Consider the following 23,653-nt stretch of genomic DNA (forward strand, 5'->3'; position numbering starts at 1 on the left):
GTCAAGAGTGACACCTAGAGGTAAAAAGGCAATGCAGACGAAAGCTTAACAGAAAGCGCTTGAGGTCAGAATATCAGTAAAGAATACAAAATAATACATTTGTATTGTTTTTAACAAACAATATATATGCATATAAGTTACATATTACATACATCAGTTAACATGCATTTAAAACATACTATATACTCACTCCAGATAGCATTATAAACATCAGAATCACGTCAGATAACGGGTTGTTTCAAATGAATAATCATGAAGAGTTCTATTTTAAGATGCGTAATAGTGAGAGAATAAAGCCTTCTGAGAGTTAAGGGTCACTGTCACCGAAAAAAGCGAAGAGGTTAGTGTGATGTATTTACTAAGTGGGAGCCCAAAGTTTTTATCTGGGTATGTACAGCTGTTGAAAACTTACATAGTTCTACAAACAATTCTGGTGAGTTAAGTTTTTCTTACCAAAGTGAATAGGCCAGACAGAATACAAAATATGGATAGCGCACTAAAGTCTAAGTAAATATTTGTGTGTTAACTATGAACTTTGCTCGTATTGTTATCTGCCCTTTCATTCTGAAAAGCCAAAGACCATTAAATCAATACGGTAAGCGCACCAACAAACTTGCGCTCATGACTACGCTACGTTGTAGTTGCTACGTACTGATCGGATGGTGTGATGTCAAGCCACGATAGAAGTATGACAGATTGTGTGGTGGTGCGGCACAGTGGACTGAAGAAACCAAAACATTTTTAGGAATAGCATGTCTTTCTACAGTTTGATCAGCATGCACTGTCCACCTTGAGCATATACAACGAATTAACAAACAGGCGACAAAGATTAGTTTGTTTACAAAAAAGTCATACTTTGACTTTGTCAGGTAGCGAGGGAAACGTCCCGGTGTTTTCGTGGAATAAGGAGTTGAGGAACACATCATCCATCAGCAGGCAAAAGTCGGACAGTCCAGGATTCAACTAGCTAAGCTAAAGTTAGCTAGCTACTGTTTGGAACAGTTGTTTGCATGCAGCAAAGGTAAGATTATATATATATAAACGTACAATACAAGCTGAGTCTTCACCAGCGTTAACATATCGTAAAGACGCCCTAAACGAATGAGTCTTAAAACGCATCCATGACAACTAACGTTACATAGCTAGCTAGTCAGCTGCAGAGTGTGTTAGCGTTAGCTGATATCACGAACCCCCTCACCTCATTCATAATGTACGTAATTGCTAGCTATGTTAGCCCGCTAGCTTACTCTAACCAGTTCACATAAAATTAGCTTTTTTTAACGTTTTCTATCTAGAGTACTTAACAACCAGCTACCCAAACTGTTTGTCTGATGTCTCGGCATGGGACAAAGACTGTTGTTGTTGTTGTTGTTGTTGTGAATAAATAAAACATCACGTGAGTCATTAGAACCAGATGACAGGCTAGCTGATAAGTTGCTTAGCAAATAAGCTATTTTAGCTAACTGGCTAGCTGACCAAGTTATCAAGTCAGGTTTACTGACCATCTACCGTAGAGTCATCTAAATACATTAACGTAACATTGTGAGGCTAATACAGTTCAAGAGACAGAAAACTTTATTTTTGCTAGTAGATGGCAATCTGGTCAAATATTAAGGTGGTTTACTGTATCTGTAGTAATATACAATGCATTTTATTAAAACCAGTCCCACGGCTGTGTTCATATTTATGACCTGAAGATAGCAATAGTATAACTACCAGACATGATAACCTTAACACTACTAGTGCGATAATCTTGCATTATGGCTCGAGTTTTATAACCTCCTGCTTGCAGTTCCATAATCGTAATACTTGGTTGTTGTAATCACATAGAGCACTTAAAACTATTGGATACAACATTGCATATTTACCAGTACTGTACTCTATGTGCTTCACGTATGCCAAATGTTCTAAACAATATACATTTGTCTCAATCTTTCTTGCCATTTTTCAACTCCGACCGCGGGGCAGTGCCGCAACTGTTCAGTGTCCAGTGATTCCATCATTGAGTGAACCATTTATTCTGTCGGCCTGCAGAATGTCAGAATTCAGCTCATATTGGTAAAATATAATATTCGTGTAGAAGGATATGTGCAATATATATATATAGACCCACATGTCCCTATATCACAAACAGAAAATGAAATGTTTGAAGTGAACTAACTGCCGTTTTAGCTGTTGAGCCTTTGAGACTAGTTGTGGTTAGTTTGTCTGTCAAGTGGTTTCAGCGGAAACAGTTGTGTAATGGATGTAGGTTTTGATACTGTCCCAAACGTTTTCTCCAGTATTTACCAAAACAAAGCAGCAGGAATACCGAAAACGGGCACAATGATAATTGTGCTTGGCCGGGGGTGTGGATGGGACATGGCAATACTTGGCCAGGTCACCCTTTCAAGACCCAACATTTGAGAATTTAAGAGGCCCCTATCTGGGATATTTAAGTCAATTTCCTGCTATTTCAGACATTTACCCATGGAGCCGACAAATGTTTGAAGTTTTAACGCTATTTTAGATTATGAGGCTATTCAATGCAATTATTTTTCAACAGTCTTCTGGCAATAGTCCTGCTGCCAATTAACATGTCACAATGATTTGTGTATTTTACAGATCTTCATGTCCTATGATGGATGAAGGGATTATCAAGCACAGGCCAGTCCACTATTACTTAAATATGCAGAGCATAACAGGTGTAAAATAACAAGTCATTGCAAATGTACAATTTGGTAATCAACAATATATTCATCAGGGGAGGTTCATTGAAAACAACCTATTTCGCTGTCAGTTCCTAGGTTATATGGTCTCTGCTTTGAAACGACTTGGACTAGCCTTTTTGATTGCTCTTGTTGCGCATTTTAGTGTTACAGACACATTTCCAGTAGCTAAGGCTAGTCTGTAGCTTTAGCCTTCTAGGCAACTGTTCCTAGTATTGACAACCAAAACCATAAAGGCCATTTCAGGGTCCGGCATTAACATTGGCCCTCTGTGTGAAAAAACTAGATGTAGCCTGGGAATATTACATATACATAACATACCAACCTACTGTATATAAGTCCAGCATGAAACCAATAGATTTAAAAATTGACACCATGTCCATGCCAGTAGAAATTAAGCTTGAGCCAATAAAAAAAGTATTCTTGAGCCTTATCATTCGATTACGTCTTCGACAGTTGATTAAGCTAGTTATGGTTAAGTTTCTGGGTTCATTCATTGTGATGCAGGAACAACTATCCTTTGGTGGTAGTGGCACCACATCACATACTGGCTTGAGCGGTAAGGGCAGATGGTGTTATTTTTATTTTTTTTACCTCAGCGGTTTGAGTAGTTAACCACTGTGGGGAAAAGTCTAGATGAAAAAACTAGATGTAGCCTGTAAATATTACATATACATAACAAACCAACCTACTGTGTATAAATCCAGCATGCCCCCAATAGAAAAATTGACACCATGTCCATGCCAGTAGAAATTAAGCTTGAGTCAGTAAACCAGCCAACTGGTTCACCCGGGCCACTAAAGAAAAAAGTTAGCATTCTTCCCTGCAATAAATCTTTAATAAACAGACAGGTTATCTTGTTAGTTGCTACCGCTAGGTGGTAGCTAGCCAGGGGTCGTTCAAAATTGAAAACTCAAAATGCACAAAATTACTAGTTGCTAACACTAGATACTCCAAGCACCTGGAGATGAGATTGTTAAGAGGCCATTGGCCAAAAGTATTCTTATTAAGCCTTATCATTCTGTTCTTAGGTGCTACGTGTTCTTGCCCACACATTTTCCTGGTTAGGTTACGGTATTCCATAAATGCATGCCTTGTTTGTTTGTGAGGTAATGTTTGTCTTATTTAAGGGTGGATTTTATTGCACATTTTCAGAATTTTTCTAAATGGGCTTGCTGGAAAGTTAAAAGCCCTTATGCGGATTGCCCAAGGATTTCTATTGCACATAAAACATGCACTCCTGACCTTTCATTCAAAGCTATTTCAGGCCTTTCCCCGTCACTCACCGTTCATCCCTCCTTTCAGGCCATCCTCTATTCCCTCATTATGGTCACCCCTCACATCTCTTTACTACTATTAACTCTCATAAATCCTCCAACTCTTACACAACACTTTCAGTTTCTCTCTTTCTGTTTTTACCTCTGTTGTCTCCCTTCGTCCTCTTTTACCCCCGCTACCCGATTTTGTTTTGGCTTTCCTTTCGTCTTTGTACTCAAGCTAGCTCTGTCTTTTTCTTACTCTCTTGTCTGGTGCCAACGTTTTCGTTTGTCTTCTTGGGTCTAATTGGTTCCCTTTCCGACTAGCAAGCAACTGTTGTTTGCCAGTGCTGCAGAGTCTGTGAGCAGGGTTTAAGGGAGTCTGTGAGCAGGGTTTAAGGGAGTCTGTGAGCAGGGTTTAAGGGAGTCTGTGAGCAGGGTTTAAGGGAGTCTGTGAGCAGGGTTTAAGGGAGTCTGTGAGCAGGGTTTAAGGGAGTCTGTGAGCAGGGTTTAAGGGAGTCTGTGAGCAGGGTTCAAGGGAGTCTGTGAGCAGGGTTCAAGGGAGTCTGTGAGCAGGGTTTAAGGGAGTCTGTGAGCAGGGTTTAAGGGAGTCTGTGAGCAGGGTTTAAGGGAGTCTGTGAGCAGGGTTTAAGGGAGTCTGTGAGCAGGGTTTAAGGGAGTCTGTGAGCAGGGTTTAAGGGAGTCTGTGAATAGCACTGTCTCCAGAAAGTCGATTGATCTATCCAATTAGATGCTTAATTGTATCACTCAACTTATTATGGGTTTTGATGTTGTCATGCAAGGTGAGCTACTAAAGTCGTAGGGTCCCTCATAGAGCTCATTTGACAAAGGCTGTACATGTTTAGGGCAATGTATTGGGCTCGTTAACAGGACCTTAGAGGTTAGTGCCCTTCTAAGCTACTAGTCCCTGGATTTCTTGGAAGTTCGATACAATGCTAGTGTTAGAGTTAGCATCCGGTCATTTTTCTATTCAATGAAAAGGTATTATTGAGCCTTGTCGTTCGATTACGTCTTCGACAGTTGATTAAGCTAGTTGTGGTTAATTTTCCGGGTTCATTTCATTGTGATGCATGAACAACTATCCTTTTGTGGTAGTGGCACCACATCACATACTGGCTTGAGCGGTAAGGGCAGATGGTGTGTTATTCTTTTTATGTCAGCGGTTTGAGTAGGTGGTAACCACTGTTTGAATAGACACGTATTTATATGGTGAATTATTCACCATGTCTGCCAGTGGTGACTAATTCGAGCTACAATGGGAGGTGCAGCAGGAAGTTGCTGGTGTCAGTTGGCGACCTGGAATTTTTTTTCTCAAGCCATTGTTGTATGGTCAAGATGGTGTAATATGTGTGTGTTGAGCCCTTTACAACCCCCCGCCCCCAATTCTGTTTCCTGGGTTTTCAGATGTCAGTCTATTTTTGAATTTGTGAAAATCTCGCATTTAAGGAAACATAATATATTGGAAATCAGAAGTCCAACACAGTTACTTGAAGCATTGTTTCTGACACTTATAATCATACCAAGTTCCGAGCTGCTTAATTGTCTTGTTTTGCCTGTTTTAACGTGCCCATTCAAATGCTCAATCAGACTACAGACAAACTAAATTCCTTGATTCCTTCTTTGTATAGGAAGCTAGAGGCACATGTTGCTGTCTATAGAGGGGGTGGATGTTTTGTGAATAGGGTGGTGAATGTAATAAACTGGCTACTGAGTTTGTCACTACATTTGGTTAAGTATTTCTCATGTCAATGTCACACTTCAGTTACAAAACCTGCATCTGTGACTTTCAGTGGATCCTGATTAAATTCCCACCCTGATTAATTCTTAAATCTAGTGTTTAAACTTGTCCTAGGATTCATCCACAACCTGTCATTCAGGTTTTCCGATTTTCCACTAAGCATTTGTAATAGGGATCAGTTATATTCAGTTATAACTTGGTGTCAGTGGATATAATTCCCTGTCATGCTCCAGTGCGTAACAGAAATCCATAACCTCTATTGCAAATGCACCCATAGTAGGAATGCGCCAATAACAGAATTGGAGGCCGATAAGGATCGTCAATATTGTTCTGACACAATCGGCTGATGCCAGTGTTTTGTCATTTTTGTACTTGTGTACTCTGGCATGAAATACATTTTATTTAGAAATGATATGATAATGACATTGATCCTCTGTCTCTAATTGTATAATGCACAATGCCTTGATATACATGTATTATTAGTATCAGACTTCTTCAACAATACTGCAGAAGTAAAAGAATAGGGAACATGCCAGACTGAAGAACAACAGGAATACTCTGCCATTTCAAAGCAATTTGATCAGATTCTAAAACGTTTTGCCTATCCTGTAAAAATCTCACGTTTAAAAATGAATTGTGTAATTTGTTATGCTATGCCTTAAATAATGCTGTTAACTTATCCTATCCTATTTTGGATTTCTTGTCACAAACTTGCATGTTAATTTCTGACACGTTTACACACTGTCTGTTTTCAGGAAGGGCCTCAGCTGGCTACTCCGCAGTGTAGTGGCATTGATAGTTGTCATACTGATATACGCCCTCACTGTTTGCCCCTCAGACACAGGAAAGCTGCTTGTAACCTTATTAAAATCTTTGGGAAGCAAATCCATTTCTCTTATCTTGTAATTACTTATAGGTATTATAACACAAGAACCAGGAAATGCTGGACAGTTGGCCTACTTTGAAAGAGTCCCTCTGGTCTTTCACAATGAATATGTGTTTACCACAAATCAGGGTTTTGAGGTGAAAGGTTGTCCCATTCAGTGGGCACAGAGGGAGGAGCAGCAGTTTATCTTCTGTATTTCACTGGAGGAGATTGGGGGGTGGGGGGGGGGGGGTGATTGAAAGGGTGGCATGGGAGAGGCTGGAGAGGAGAAGGGAGCTGGGGGGATCCAAAGGGACTCGTCGGAGAACGTTTGAGCAATGGGAAAAGAAATCCCAACAAGTGACACGGTGGAACTTCCTTTATTGAACATCAGTTTGTTCATTGTTAAGAGCAACTACAGCAGGTGTGCATGAAAATAGGAATGTATATTGCTGTCCGGGGTTAGGAAATAAATCGATCAACTCTAAAGTATTCTTCCCACTTGCACCACAGAAAAACATAGTGATTCCTCCATATGCCCCCCCCCCCCCCCCACATGAAATCAGCTCTATAGCTTGTGCTCCCTTGAACCCAGTTTCTACTTGGCAGACACACACACACACAGTGACACAAGGTCAGTGGGGGAAAGGGCATGGCTGTTTAGCAGGAAGTAGGGAATGTGGGGAAAGGTCGGCCGCACCAGTGGATGCACAGAGCAGACCGCCTACATGAAGCTTCTTCAGCTGAGACACGACCAGACACCCAGGCATAGCTTCTCCCTAACCACATGCAGAGGGTTTTAGAGGAACAGCGGCGTTGTCGAGCCCATGGCCCGTACGTGCAGGGACTTGGAGGCTAACCCACACACACACACACACACACAATGTGCACCTGTATGTTTTATTGGTTGTTGTTTTTTTGCTTACAGCTAGGCCTACTCACTGCTGGTAATAGTTCAGCTCAAACCCTCTCTGTGTCCTGGTTAACTCCTGGCTTGGCCCGTATGTTTTTTGTCTGTGGGAAGAAGCTTTTTCTGTCTCAATTCGCTCTGGGTGAGGCTTGCTCAGCTGCAGAGGAATTTGTTGAATGGTACCAGGTCAAAGTCTCTGTTATTACAAGTGTTTCTAGAGGAGAGTCTGATGTTACATATAGGCCTTTCATCGCCTCTCAATGTTTAGTTTTTAACTAGAGAGCCTGCATGTGTACGACCCCACCTATAACTGATATTTGGGGATGTAAATCTGTTAAAGGGGCATTTTCTGTGAGAAGAGGCATCACCTTATTCTGCAAAAGAGCCATAAGCCAATACCTATATATTAATCCATTGTAAAAGCTGACAGGGTTTATAATGTAATTTTGCAGCAAATAATTTGAATGGCTGGTGTTTGAAAGGTTGTCCTTCAATGCCGGCGTACTAATCCCCCTCCCCACCCCTCTCCTCCTCCCAGCAGGGCAGTGATGGTGGTGCCATGACCGGGGGGCGGCTGAGGGTCCGAGGGGAAGCAACGCAGTGCCATGGAGGGCACCATCTTGGCGCCAGCAAGAAGCGGTGCCCCGCGTCGGGATCGCAAGCGGCGGGTCGGGGTTCTGGTTAAGAAGGAGGGGTATTGCCAGAACGGAACCACCTCCCCACATGGGGAGCGGACGTCGGGCGTAGAGAGGGAACCATCCTCGGATGAGCTGAAACCCTCTTCCCTCTTAAAGGGTTTGGGCAATGGGGAGACGGATGGGGCGGGGCCAGAGCAAGTGTCACCTGTCACGGAGGACGGCCTAACCTCCTGGGACATGGGCTCACAGGACGAGGAGGAGGTGCAGCATCTGGAACAAGAGGAAGAGCAGCTGGAGGAGGGGAGTAGTAACAGCCGTAGCACCTGCAATACGGACAGCCCTGCCCCATCCAGCAGCTGCACTGGTGAGATTAACCCAAACCCTCTGAACCTTTGGCCTGTAGAAGTCGAGATCTAGTCCAGTTGGTTTACAAACTATAACCCAAACCTCTGGCCTGTAGAAGTCGAGATCTAGTCCAGTTGGTTTACAAACTATAACCCAAACCTCTGGCCTGTAGAAATCGAGATCTAGTCCAGTTGGTTTACAAACTCTAATCAGCCAATCACTAGAGTGTTCCTAAAGGGTAAATATCTTGTTTCAGTCCATTTATACTGGCACCGCCAAGTCCCGTGGATGTTTACTTTTAGATGTGCCCGTTATCCACTGAGTGCCCCCATTAGCTGCAGTTCATTTACCATGTCTCTTAAGAAGTCAGTACTGATCTACTATACAACTGAATGTTCCTGTCTAGCAGGGCTGGGCCCTTGCATTTCTGTTGTATAACACCTATAGAAATATATGAGGCAGTTGGTGTTAGCTAATCAAAAGATCTTATGCAGTATTCAATAAAAAATATACATTTGTTTTGTGCTCACTGTAATCTACAGGTTTAGTTCAGCCAAGAACAACAGACGGCACACTCAATAATGAATGCACAACTTCACAATCTTTTGTGACTTAAACATGGGAAGCATGCTAAATCTATCTTTCACTGCAACTAAAGTAGCCAGATGTTAGCTCATCATTCGTTACAGAAAGTTACATAGTGTGGGAAGTTTACAGAGAAGTTATTGACATCGAAGCTTATTAGGGGTCTGCAAAAATATGTTTCTCACCAACAAATGCATGCGTTTAATCTAAATTAACTCTACTTTCCATCTGGGGGGTTCAGTTTGTTCCTTGCTGTCAGCAACGTTTTCCCCAGGTAGTGCCACTAAGAAAACAAGATGTCATGAAACTAAAAAAGGATCAAATGAACAAATGCCTTTGTTCAGCTAAATCTCAAAATTTTGCCCAGGTGCAAGGCATGCAGTGATAGACCCGAGCGCATACAAATCAATTACGAGTGTATTTGACCTAATGTAATTGGACTTTTTTTTAAATATAAAATCTATATAAATTAATACATTTTTGGGTTCACTTTGCACTGTTGAATGCAATAATTTATTTAGTTGACATTGGACCAACGTGTGTGACCAGGTAGTTCATGAAAAATCAATTTTCAAGTGATTGGCAATTACATTTGAAAAAATTATGACAAAATGTGTATGAACCTGTATATTTTTTTAAGAAACCTTTAGGCAATAGGCTTACTATACTTTTAGTTAAAAGGGTTTTTTGGTTTCCACCAAAACCCTGTATAGGTTTTGGGTCCTGTGTTGAATCTTCAGTGGAATGAGTTCTATAACAAATCAAAATAGTTCTTCAAAGGTTCTTTCCTTTGAAGCAGAGCTGAATATCCTTTTTATGTTCCATATAGCACCATTACTGAGGGCTTGTTTACATTTCGATGGGGTGAATAAAACTCGAGAGAGGCTTACATTGTTTGCATAATAATTTCCATATTGTTTGAATTTACACATGTTCGAGACATACCAGGATTCTGGCCAACAATCACAGGAAAATCAAGTGATATGCATACGCAATGGTCTTCACACTTGCAAAACTCTGGGGAGGCTCTATCGGACCTAGCGCTGGGTTATTGAGACCAAGGACCTAGCGCTGGGCTACTGGGACCAAGGACCTAGCGCTGGGCTATTGGGACCGAGGACCTAGGGCTGGGCTATTAGTTGCATTCAGTACTAAGTTAATAATATCATATTAATTTATATGTATTGTTCAAGTTGTCTTTTAACCAATCAGATCGGCTGCTTTGCCAATAATTACGCAAAATATCAGAATTAAACAATTGTGTGAATATAGCCAGAGTAGTTTTTTGGGGAATTTAGGTGGTATTTCAAATTATTCAGCTAATGTTTGATAAGACATTGGTAAAAATCACATGCTTTGCTGTGCTGTACATGTTTATGATATGTGAAGGTCCTGAATATCCTACAAGAAACAGATCTATGCCCACGAAACAGATCTATGCCCACGAATCTGATGATGGATGCATGAAATACTGTAGAGCGGGCGTTGTGATTATTGAATTATAGCAATTAACTCTCCACTCCACTCTTTTCTCGTGGTGAGAAAAAGTCACAGGATCTTCAAAACAGCTATAAAAACTGCTATCTATTTGTGAAGTATCATTACTCTAAACCCGATCCAACCTCCAGCTATGACGTCTCAAACTGTGTAAACACACCAAATAAATGCTGTTTCTAACACACCAAAAAAAGAAATATAAAAAAAAAATATATACACTGATATATCCTAGCTTATAAACAAATAGTGGGCAGGTAACCTCGCCTTAACCCAATTAGCACAGACACATCTTATCAAACGGCTATATGATGGCATCGTTGTGCCACTATAAGAGCCCCGTACAGACCGATACAGGCACCTTTTGATACAGGCCTGTGTGCCTCCTAGTGTTTATTTGTGTCACCGTTGAGAAACGTTGTTCTCTCCAGTCCACCAATGCGCCCCAGTCACAAACACACACCTCTCTGTTTTCTCAAATCCGCTCTGATATTTTCTCCTCTCTCCCGGCTCTGCCAACCCAAATGTTCCAGTCCGGTCAATAGAGCTGTGTGTGTGTGTGTGTTTGTTTTGGCAGACGAGGGGTGGCAACTTCTAAAAGGAACCGGAGTGTTGATAGGTTGTGGACCAGTAAGGAGGCCAAGCCAGTTGAGGTCCTTTTTTCTTCTTCTTTTCATAAACACTGAGATTACACTACACCACAGTACACCCTATTTGGCTTTGTCCACTTCGTTCTCATCAATAAACATAATTACACGCGTTACCTGGGTATCCGGTAAATGCTGTCTCTGCAATCAAAGTAAAATTATGTAGTTTTCAGTCTTTTGTCACCTGTTGCAAAGATGACAGGGCAGCAAAGCTAAAAGGACTCTTACCAGACTCTGTTTTTGCGTTGTATTGGGGACATTAATATAAAATACAGTTTCGAGATTTTGGATAGTACATCTACTACTACCAATGTGAATACAATTCTTATATAAATTAGCTGTTGCAGTAAGAAAGCCTTATAGATAGACTGGGACCCATGTCTTTGATGGGACACTGACTGAATAGATTTTATTGGGCCCAGTTCTCCCCATCAGAGCCCAAAACGTAAGCTTTATTCATTAAAATGTTTGTAAACAAAGTTGATTAAAAACTATATATGGGTAGTAGTATAAAGAAACGATACATTTTATAGTATGCTTTGTCAGTCAGTCGTGCCACAATTTGAGAGTGTTTACATTTATAGTGGAAACCTTATAGCTCAGAAACAGAAAGACCTTCTACCCTGCGAAAACATATTTATTTTATAACCCTTTTTTTAACCCTGTTTTTTTATCACATTCACAAGCCAACAAACACGACTCGATTAATCTTTCCTAATTTCCTTGCACCCTCTCTCCTTGCCTCCTAATCCTTAATGGAACAAACTCCACAGCCTTCCCCAGTGACCTTATCCAAGGTGTTTTAAAGAGATGGCTAGGAGGGGCCATGCAGGGAACCCAGGAAAGATTCATTAAGACCTTTGGAGAGAGAAATGGTCAAGGGGAGGCATGAAACACCCGGTCAGCTGGTCTCACTTCACTCTGGGGGGGGGGGGGGGAGTGGTATGTCTGCATGTGACAAACTCTTCAGGCTCCCAGGCCTCTCCTCCCACACACAGAGGAACTCAGACCATCATCTATGACTCGATGCTGTCTCGCCTGGCCTTGCTGATTTTCCCACGCTTCTATGCTAACCCTACTGTAGCAGAGCAGCGCTGCCCTCAGGTTAGGGATTTATCTAAAATCATTACGGACTGATTGAACACAATGCCAACGGTCCCCTCGATTCTCAGATAACATTACATTTGAAGTGGGTTGTCCCTCATGCCTACTCCACTTCTGTGCAGTCCAACCGAGTGGATGCGACGAGACACGTGGTTCCTGGTTGAATGTTGCCTCATAATAGAACGCACCGCCTTGCCATTCTAGTTCCCTCAAGACGGAACGTATCCAAACGTATCCTGTTTCAGATGGTTGGAGCAAACTGTGTAGGTTGGAACACACATGGCTCTCTATTCTGGAGTGGAATGTCGCTTTAAATCGGATTGTCCTTCCCAGCTATTGTAATTCTATAGGGTCTCCAATCCCTGGCATTCTTGACATGCCTCCTGAGCTCCACTGGAAGAACCTTTTGGCCGGCACTGGTGGAGAGTTCACCACAGGGAGGGAACAGTCTGGTACTCAGCAGCACTGGCCAGATTCTTGACACACGCACTCACACATATATAGAAAGCATGTAAACGTGCATGCAGGCTTGTCACAGATTCCACTCACTCTTACACACACACACACACACAGATCCAGATACACAAAATATTGTCATAGTTGCATTGGTGAATGTTCATATAGCCCTGGCATACCAACATATGCATATGTTAAGATTTTGTTATGCAGTGCTGTTCTATAAAAGTAAAACTGTTTCTTTAGTGTTACAGAGGAATTCATTCAGTGTGTTCATTTATAATGTATCGGATATTAATAATTTGACCTTCCAGTGGTCTTTAATACAAAACTCAACTATCGAAATCCTTGTCACTGTCCCTAATTGGAATGAATCCGGGCCTTATTCTAACAGAACCTCCTCTTGTCTCTCTCTCTGCCTGTCTCTCCAGATTTGTCCCAGACGTCATCTCCATCCCTGTCAGACCAGCTGCTTCTGGGTCGTGTGGACGGGACCGGAGCCGCAATCAATGTGGAATGTCGGATTTGTGGAGACAAAGCCTCAGGGTTCCACTACGGAGTCCATGCTTGTGAAGGATGCAAGGTGAGGGGGCGGGCGGGGTGCGACGGGGCGGGAGCGGGCGGGGTGCGACGGGGCGGGAGCGGGCGGGGTGCGACGGGGCGGGAGCGGGCGGGGTGCGACGGGGCGGGAGCGGGCGGGGTGCGACGGGGCGGGAGCGGGCGGGGTGCGACGGGGCGGGCGGGGTTATAATGGGGTGGGCGGGCAGGTTGTGACGGAGCCGGTGGGCGGGCGGCCAGCAAAGGGGCGGGCAGGGCAGGGTGAGAAGGGACGGGCGGACAAGGTACGACGGGGTACTTTCCCCTCTGCTTACCCTGTTTCTCTTAGGGGTTTTTCCGGCGGACCATACGGATGAAGCTGGAGTACGAGCGCTGCGAGCGCAGCTGTAAGATCCAGAAGAAGAGCAGGAACAAGTGCCAGTACTGCCGCTTCCAGAAGTGCCTGCTGCTAGGCATGTCCCATGACGGTGAGGCCCGCTAACTCCTCCCTGTCTCTGGGTGTCCCCGCTAACTCCTCCCTGTCTCTGGGTGTCCCCGCTAACTCCTCCCTGTCTCTGGGTGTCCCCGCTAACTCCTCCCTGTCTCTGGGTGTTCCCGCTAACTCCTCCCTGTCTCTGGGTGTCCCCGCTAACTCCTCCCTGTCTCTGGGTGTCCCCTCTAACTCCTCCCTGTCTCTGGGTGTCCCCGCTAACTCCTCCCTGTCTCTGGGTGTCCCCGCTAACTCCTCCCTGTCTCTGGGTGTCTCCAGTGGGTGGAGGTAGACTGATTTACTTTTTCCCGGTTTCACCAGCGATCCGCTATGGCCGCATGCCCGAGGCAGAGAAGAGGAAGCTGGTGGCGGGCCTTCTGGCAGGAGAAACGGCGCCGACCACTAACCCCAATGGCTCGGACCTCAAATCTCTGGCGAAACGGGTCAACAACGCCTACCTGAAGAACCTCAACATGACCAAGAAGAAGGCCCGGAGCATTCTCACTGGGAAGACGAGCTCCAGCCCGGTAGCGTATCCATATGTAAATGAAATTAATATCATACTTTAAACACTTTAACATGTCAAATGTGTGTGTGTGTGTTTCTGTGTAAAGGCATATTCAAATATTATCATTTGTTTGGGATGTGGCAAAAACTGTGTTCCACTATCCCATGTGGGCTGGACATCGTAAAGAGGTATTCTACATTTTAAACATGTGACGTATGATAATGGAGTATAGGCTACATTCTAAACATCTGACATACTCTATGATAATGAAGTATCGGCTACATTCTAAACGTGACGTATTCTAAACGTGACATGATAATGGAGAATAAGCTACATTCTAAAAATCTGACATAAGATAATGGAGTATAGGCTACTTTCTAAACATCTGACATGATAATGGAGAATCAGCTACATTCTAAACGTAACGTATGATAATGGTGTATAGGCTACATTCTAAAGGTAACATGATAATGGAGAATAAGTTACATTCAAAAAATCTGACATAAGTTAATTGAGTATGGGCTACATTCTTAAAGGGCAGTTTAAAGCACTGGAACACCAAGGAGCACGGCTGCTCTGAAGCTTCACTTGAGCTCACACTGCCTGTTGATTTATTTCCTGTTGTGTTGGTTTCCTGGTTGCCTTACAGCTGTGTATATATGTGTTTTATAAAGCCAGTTTGTCTCAAGGCCTTTTTGATGTGTGTGTTTCTGTGTAAAGGCATATTCAAATATTATCATTTGTTTGGGATGTGGGAAAAACTGTGTTCCATCATCTGACATATGACATCATCTGACATATGATAATGGAGTATAGGCTACATTCTAAACATGTGACATACTGTATGATAATGGAGTATTGGCTACATTCTAAACATGTGACATACTGTATGATAATGGAGTATTGGCTACATTCTAAACATGTGACGTATGATAATGGAGTATAGACCACATTCTCAACGTGACATGATAATGGAGTATAGGCCACATTCTAAACATCTGACATGATAATGGAGTATAGGCTACATTCTAAACATCTCACATATGATAATGGAGTATAGGCTACATTCTAAACATCTCACATATGATAATGGAGTATAGGCTACATTCTAAACATCTCACATATGATAATGGAGTATAGGCTACATTCTAAACATCTCACATATGATAATGGAGTATAGGCTACATTCTAAACATCTCACATATGATAATGGAGTATAGGCTACATTCTAAACATCTCACATATGATAATGGAGTATAGGCTACATTCCAAACGTGACGTATGATAATGGATTATAGGCTACATTCTAAACGTTACATGATAATGGAGAATAAGCTACATTCTAAAAATCTGACAAAATAATGGAATATAGGCTACATTCTAAACATCTGACATATGATAATGGAGTATAGGACACATTCTTAAAGGGCAGTTTAAAGCACTGGAACACCAAAGAGCACAGCTGCTCTGAAGATTCACTTGAACTCACACTGTTGATTTCCTGTTGTGTTGGTTTCCTGGTTGCCTTACAGCTGTGTATATATGTGTTTTATAAAGCCAGTTTGTCTCAAGGCCTTTTTGATGTGTGTGTTTCTGTGTAAAGGCATATTCAAATATTATCATTTGTTTGGGATGTGGGAAAAACTGTGTTCCATCATCTGACATATGACATCATCTGACATATGATAATGGAGTATAGGCTACATTCTAAACATGTGACATACTGTATGATAATGGAGTATTGGCTACATTCTAAACATGTGACATACTGTATGATAATGGAGTATTGGCTACATTCTAAACATGTGACGTATGATAATGGAGTATAGACCACATTCTCAACGTGACATGATAATGGAGTATAGGCCACATTCTAAACATCTGACATGATAATGGAGTATAGGCTACATTCTAAACATCTCACATATGATAATGGAGTATAGGCTACATTCTAAACATCTCACATATGATAATGGAGTATAGGCTACATTCTAAACATCTCACATATGATAATGGAGTATAGGCTACATTCTAAACATCTCACATATGATAATGGAGTATAGGCTACATTCCAAACGTGACGTATGATAATGGATTATAGGCTACATTCTAAACGTTACATGATAATGGAGAATAAGCTACATTCTAAAAATCTGACAAAATAATGGAATATAGGCTACATTCTAAACATCTGACATATGATAATGGAGTATAGGACACATTCTTAAAGGGCAGTTTAAAGCACTGGAACACCAAAGAGCACAGCTGCTCTGAAGATTCACTTGAACTCACACTGTTGATTTCCTGTTGTGTTGGTTTCCTGGTTGCCTTACAGCTGTGTATATATGTGTTTTATAAAGCCAGTTTGTCTCAAGGCCTTTTTGCTGTTCTTTACTCTCTCTCCCCTTCCTTCCTGTGCAGCCCTTTGTGATCCACGACATGGAGTCATTGTACCAGGCTGAGAATGGGCTGGTCTGGAACCAGATGATCAACGGGACGCCCCCCAACAAGGAGATTGGGGTGCACGTTTTCTACCGCTGCCAGTGTACCACAGTGGAGACGGTCCGGGAGCTCACCGAGTTTGCCAAGAGCATCCCCGGATTTGTCGATCTGTTCCTCAATGACCAGGTACGCTTAATTGCATGAGTATTCTCCCTTTGTTTACTTTTTCATTTTCGTTGTGTTACAAAGTGTTTTTGAAATTGATTTGTGTTAATTATCTCTAAAATATTTAGTAATGTCAAGGTTGATTTTTTTGTTATTTAAATATACATGAAAGATAAACCTTATAATCTACTTAATATTAGATTCATATTAATCCCCCTGTTCCCATGTGTTGAAAACACCTTTGGGAGTGATTCAATCTGTGACTCTTTGATTGGGTCTGTAAATGCTTTGCACACCTTGACTGTGTCACGTTCTTCAGGCCCTGTTGACATGTTGGGGATCCTGAATAGACAGCACTTCATTATTTGCCATAGATTATTTAACAACTGCAGTTTATATTTGGCCGGAGGTTCTTGGTTGTTGTCCCGCTGTAAGGTTTATTCCTCTCCCAGTGTCTGGTGGAAGGTAGGTTGGAGCAGTCTTTATTCCTCTTTCAGTGTCTGGTGGAAGGTAGGTTGAAGCAGTCTTTATTCCTCTCCCAGTGTCTGGTGGAAGGTAGGTTGAAGCAGTCTTTGTTCCTCTCCCAGTGTCTGGTGGAAGGTAGGTTGAAGCAGTCTTTATTCCTCTCCCAGTGTCTGGTGGAAGGTAGGTTGAAGCAGTCTTTATTCCTCTCCCAGTGTCTGGTGGAAGGTAGGTTGAAGCAGTCTTTATTCCTCTCCCAGTGTTTGGTGGAAGGTAGGTTGAAGCAGTCTTTATTCCTCTTCCAGTGTCTGGTGGAAGGTAGGTTGGAGCAGTCTTTATTCCTCTCCCAGTGTTTGGTGGAAGGTAGGTTGAAGCAGTCTTTATTCCTCTCCCAGTGTTTGGTGGAAGGTAGGTTGAAGCAGTCTTTATTCCTCTCCCAGTGTCTGGTGGAAGGTAGGTTGGAGCAGTCTTTCATATGGGATTTTACCTGTGCTTATCTGCATCCTGTTCCTTTATATTTTAATTATATGTTGTGGGTGTCAGACAGTGTTGCCCTATCTTATTTCTGTTACCTGGATACAGCCTGCTTTCAGTGAATGAACCATATACCACAAACCCCAGAACTACTGTAATGTTATTACAATTAGTTTACAAGTTTACTACCAGTTCCCTCATGAATGTGTAATAGCAATTTAGAGTAAATAAATACAAATGTAGCATCCATAACCAAATCAATTAATTCCATAATCAAGTAGTTAGGCTTCAAGAGGTTTGTGTTCGGCCAAAGTACGGAGATGAAAATGGGACCCGTGATTTCATTTCCGACTGGTGACCTCACAGCATCCCGGATCCAAACTAACTACCCGGTTTATAATAAAACGTACAGAACAGGTATACAAACATTTCCGTAGAGTAATCCCACCACCCACCAGGTGACGCTGCTGAAGTATGGCGTGCACGAGGCCATCTTCGCCATGCTGCCCTCCCTCATGAACAAGGACGGCCTGCTGGTGGCCAACGGGAAGGGCTTCGTGACCCGGGAGTTCCTGCGCAGCCTGCGGCGGCCCTTTAGCGAGATCATGGAGCCCAAGTTTGAGTTTGCTGTCAAGTTCAACGCCCTGGAGCTGGACGACAGTGACCTGGCTCTGTTTGTCGCCGCCATCATCCTCTGTGGAGGTGTGTGCTGGCTCTCTAACTAACTACCAGTATAAGTCAGTAGTGGGCTACCACAATGCACTGGGGCTGTCATAACTGCCCGTCCTCTATCGTAATAAGCCTTACCCAGCTTGTTTAATGTCCCGACCAAGGGCTGCGCTGCAATACTGTTGACAGATCTTCCTTTTCTCACCCCCTGTCTTTCCTGTCAGACCGTCCCGGGCTGATGAACATCAAGCAGGTGGAGGACATTCAGGACAGTATCCTACAGGCCCTGGACCAGCACCTTCTGGCCAACCACACTGACTCACAGTACCTCTTCCCAAAGCTGCTCAACAAGATGGCTGACCTGCGCCAGCTGGTCACTGAGAACGCCATGCTGGTCCAGAAGATCAAGAAGACTGAGTCCGAGACCTCGCTGCACCCGCTGCTGCAGGAGATCTACAAGGACATGTACTGACTGGGCTGAACCGGACCAGGAGCTTTCCAGGACGGGGCCGATGCTCACTCACTCACGGTTCCTGAGATGGGCACACGGGTGCATGTTTTTGTTCCTATCCAGCTTTAACACCCCTGATTTAACCTCTCGCCCAATCAATCACAGCCTGGATCAGTTGAATCGGAAGTGTCAGCGTTTATTCTGACGTCTCCAGGAAGACGATTATCGTGCAACACGAACCTGAATTGGCCCGTGTGAATGCCGGTTGGAGTTCTATGAATATAGTGGCACCTTCTTATTTGACTAACGATGAATCACCATAGTTAGGGCAGCAAGCTGCTTTCATCAGGGTCTCTGAAACGAACAGAAAATGTAACTTCTGACAAGGGAGCAAGAAACTGATGGGAGACGTACAGAGTAGCCACATACTGAACCTGTGTGTGGTTGGGTGTCCGAGCTGATTTGAGCTATTTGAAGATGTAATAGATGCTGTCATGTGCGATGTAATAGAAGCATATATATATATATATATTTATATATATATATATATATTCTTTTAACTGAGTCTGGATGGGACCGATGAAATCAAAGGGCTTGTAGTTCTGCTCTGAATGTGGTGAAGGTGCAGTGTGGACGTATTCCAGGAGAAATGCCAAAAGCTCACCGAACGACACCACAAGAAAAAAACAAGACCCCTGGTTTTCCCCCTGTATTTTTTCAAAGGATAATCAGCAGTACTATTTGATATAAATGTATTTTATAGTCTTGTCTGTTTTTTTACAGCGGTCAACCAATTCTGAATCCTGCACTGCAGAGTCATCACCAGGCTCTGCTATTGTTGTTTGTGTTACAAACTTTGAGAGGTCATGATACTGATATTCAGAAAAAGGCTGGTTCTGCTTGCCTGTACAATTTTAGTGGGTCAAAGGAAACTGCCCCCCCCCCCCCCCCATGACTATCACCAAACCTGCCCTTAACTTCCCGATTGACTGCCAGTCATGGAACGGCTTGGATGCTGAATTATAACTCACAGTCCCTTTGTCTGTGTTGGTGACCAACATCTATCGTCACACCCCCAGAGACTGCTGGGAACTTTATGCCTTTAAATATTGATCTCCATGCTACTGAGGTCCAATGTCGAATCTCCGCATCCCCAGTCCCTCTCTCTCCTGTAAGAACAGGAAGCACATGGACAGCAGAAACAGTCAGTCTCACTTCTCAATGGATTCCTACATTTAGATTTAGATTGTTACAACTTCCTAACCTCAATGCCTTTTTTGATTTTGTCTGTGTACAACTGTTGGGTCTAAAACCATGGGATGATTCCGTGTTGTCGTACTGTGAAGATAAACCTGACCACAGGGTCTGTATAAGATGTCTGAATGCCTGATTTTACTTGTATGTTTACTCAAGATTACTTAATGTTTAATTTGAAGTACATTCAGACTGCGTGTCCTGTTGACCATGCACAGTTCATACACCAAACTCAAACCGTACTTTTGTCGTATTATTAGCTTCTGTTTCTTTCTCCCACTGTTTCGCTAATGTCCCCGCTACACTGAAGCCATCAGCAGTCCAGCATTTCAAATCAATGAAAGCTGCTATATACTGCCTGTGTTGCATCGCATCCAACGGCAGCTACCTTGTGAATTGAATTGATATTGGTTTCTGGTGTAGCAGGTAGAAATGTCACATTGACACAGTGCCGATTGCAACAATGCAGCTAATGTAGTGGAGCTGAAGTCTTAAGTATGGTGCTATGGATTTGATTAAACTGACTTTCTGTCACGAAGTTCAAAATTCTGACCCATTCACTAACACCCCCCCATTTATTTAGCGAAGACCTTTAGAGCTTCAACCAAGTAGAGTTGTTTGTTTTAACTAACGTGAGGAGTGAGGGAGCATTTTAACATTTGAAATACGGGGCAACGGTCTAGACATCACTGCTAGAAAAATTTGGACTAGATCTCTGATGGGATTCTAATGCTTTTGGAATTCTGGGATGCAGGAGGACCAATCTAAATTGCCATAAGAGGAAGTGGTTTTATCCTCATTCTTTTAGGTCCGTCAATCATGGTAACTGATGCACTTACATAGCAATGATGTCAATTATATGCAAATCAGTATATGTTTTTATTTTCTATATTGTGACATTATACAATTCTAAAAGTGTGTATTCTAGTAAAACAATAGGTGACATGATAATATGTGACACCTGGCCTTTACAGTAGAGGGGTCGCAAAATTTTTCCACAGGAATCTTTTGAGAAAGCGCTTCATTCTATCCGTAGTCCCAGGGAGTTGAGTCCCAGGGAGTTGATAAAGCACAACTGACTGATGTAATGGTCATCTAACGGCAGAACAAATCTCACCATGTAGCACTGGCATTGTTCTGTTGCCAATTTTCTACTACGATGAAGTGTTGAATGGTTCATCCACCTGTTGGGGTTACAGTGTGCTTTATCCACGTAGCGTCAGTGTACCCTGGATAGTTTCTGTTGGGTTTACAGTGTGCTTTATCCACGTAGCGTCAGTGTACCCTGGATAGTTTCTGTTGGGGTTACAGTGTGCTTTATCCACGTAGCGTCAGTGTACCCTGGATAGTTTCTGTTGGGTTTACAGTGCGCTGTATCCACGTAGCGTCAGTGTACCCTGGATAGTTTCTGTTGGGGTTACAGTGTGCTTTATCCACGTAGCGTCAGTGTACCCTGGATAGTTTCTGTTGGGGTTACAGTGCGCTGTATCCACGTAGCGTCAGTGTACCCTGGATAGTTTCTGTTGGGGTTACAGTGCGCTTTATCCCCGTTAGTTTCTCCCTCTGTTTTCACATTTTCTTTCTGTTATGTTTTCTTTCAACTGATATGTATTATTTCATTTTTTCTAAATGTTTTGGGTGCCCCTGGAAATTCCCTTAATGTGGACCACTTGTGGTTGTTATTACACATTTATTGACACATTTAATGTGTTCACAAACTTCTAGAGAAGGAAAACGTGTTACTTTTCAGTTACTGAATAGGTACAATAAAATGTCAGCATTAATGTTGCATAAGAGCAAAAATATTAATTATTTTGTAATGAATTTATTTACACATACAAATGTATGAGCACAGCACAAGTCTGAAATAATCTGCCACAACAATATTGTGCATTTGCCCCATTAAACATCTTTATGAACACCTGGTGTTAACTGTCTGATGGATTTATGCCTTATGTGTAGAATTCCCTGAAATAGTGGAATAAAAAACATTTTGTTTCCCGGACTCCCACTAACTTGAATACAAGTTTTCAATGATTGGACTAAATCTCTAAATGTGCAGAATACAATTGAGAGTTAATTGTGTGTTTCCCACCTTAGCTGGGCCCTGTCTTCCTTCCTGGGGATGTTTCCTGTGTTACGTGCTGTGTGAGTGTGAACTGTGTGTGAACTCATGCTTAAGCCCAGATACAGTGCCTTCTGAAAGTATTCAGACCTCTTCACTTTCTCCTCATTTTGTAGTGTTGTGGACTTAATTTTTGCAATCGGCCTACAGTATACAAAATACCCCATAATGATGAAATGAACACAGGTTTTTAGAAATGTGTGCTAAGTTATTTTAAAATAAAATGTAAAAAATGAAATACCTCGTACAAAAGGATTCAGACCCTTTATTAAGTACTTGATAGAAGTGCCTTTTTTGCAGCGATCACAGCTACAAGTCTTCTAGGGTATGCCTCTAACAGCTTGGCACACCTGGATTTGGACAGTTTCTCACAGATCCTCTGAAGCTATGTCAGACTGGATGGGTCACATTAGTGAACTCCAATACTCAGGTCTCCCCATAGGACGTTCATTGGGGTTCTGGCTGGGCCACTCAAAGACACACATTCACAGAGTTGACCCAAAGCCTTTTAGTCAGAGTTGACTGAAAGATTAATCTTTACACCATAAAATACTTAGGTATTTTCATAAATTGGCACAAATTTCTGACATTTTTTCCTCTGTCATTATGGGCATTTGTGTGTAGATTGATGCCCAAAACTTTTAGAAATTATGAATTCTGTCTATAAAACGACAAAAGGTGGAGTAATTGAAGGAGTGTGAATTCTCACGAAGGCACTGTAAATGCGTTCAGCAGATGTGTCGGAATAATGGAACTCTAGAGGCCGCACCTGCCATTGTTATTTACAAAACAAATCCAGCCTTCACAAAGAGCTAATTAGCCAAACCGTTTTGGGGCGGGGGGAAAAATGTGTGATTTGTGATATGATTTATGGGGTAGTACAATTTATTTATTATTTAATTTATTTGATGTCAACATTTTATAACAACTGGTAACAACTATTGTCATAATTTCTTAACCCAGTTAATGTACCTGTTATACACCAAATGTACCTGTTATACCGTTACGGCCAATCATCTTCAACCATTCATAAATTGCAAGACAACACAGAACCTAATCAATATTTATCAATATGAGTCGCTAAGAGCACAATACATTCGGGGCTTAGCCCAGCACCCTCCCGCCCCGCACGGGACAGAAAGTACAGGGTTTTGATTGTACATGCGGAAAATGTCGATGTACACGCTAGCATCCTACACATCTACATTGTCATAATGCGCGATTGGAATTATAGATGAATAGATCCGGGGCTATTTTGTTTAAAATTATTATTACTTTTCGTCCGTTTGAGATCCGGGGCTATTCATAA

General features: G+C 42.4%; 1 protein-coding gene across 1 annotated transcript; it reads left to right on the top strand.

The window, feature by feature from the left end:
- The first annotated feature begins 632 nt into the window (after positions 1-632).
- On the top strand, positions 633-22,538 carry pparda (peroxisome proliferator-activated receptor delta a). The gene is made up of 8 exons (XM_013138276.4): positions 633-1,021; positions 8,037-8,500; positions 13,199-13,350; positions 13,654-13,792; positions 14,116-14,336; positions 16,724-16,930; positions 18,304-18,547; positions 18,739-22,538. The coding sequence occupies exons 2-8, from the start codon at positions 8,104-8,106 to the stop codon at positions 18,984-18,986; spliced, it is 1,608 nt and encodes a 535-aa protein (XP_012993730.1). The 5' UTR covers positions 633-1,021; positions 8,037-8,103; the 3' UTR covers positions 18,987-22,538.
- Positions 22,539-23,653: the final 1,115 nt, after the last annotated feature.

Source organism: Esox lucius, chromosome 17 (genome assembly GCF_011004845.1).
Source record: "Esox lucius isolate fEsoLuc1 chromosome 17, fEsoLuc1.pri, whole genome shotgun sequence".
Lineage (NCBI taxonomy): Eukaryota > Metazoa > Chordata > Actinopteri > Esociformes > Esocidae > Esox > Esox lucius.

Coding starts and splice junctions, on each gene's coding strand:
- pparda (XM_013138276.4), top strand. CDS start 8,104: ATGGAGGGCACCATCTTGGCGCCAGCAAGAAGCGGTGCCCCGCGTCGG. Junction 13,793..14,115: donor GCTAGGCATGTCCCATGACG/GTGAGGCCCGCT, acceptor CGGTTTCACCAG/CGATCCGCTATGGCCGCATG. Junction 14,337..16,723: donor GCCCGGTAGCGTATCCATAT/GTAAATGAAATT, acceptor CTTCCTGTGCAG/CCCTTTGTGATCCACGACAT.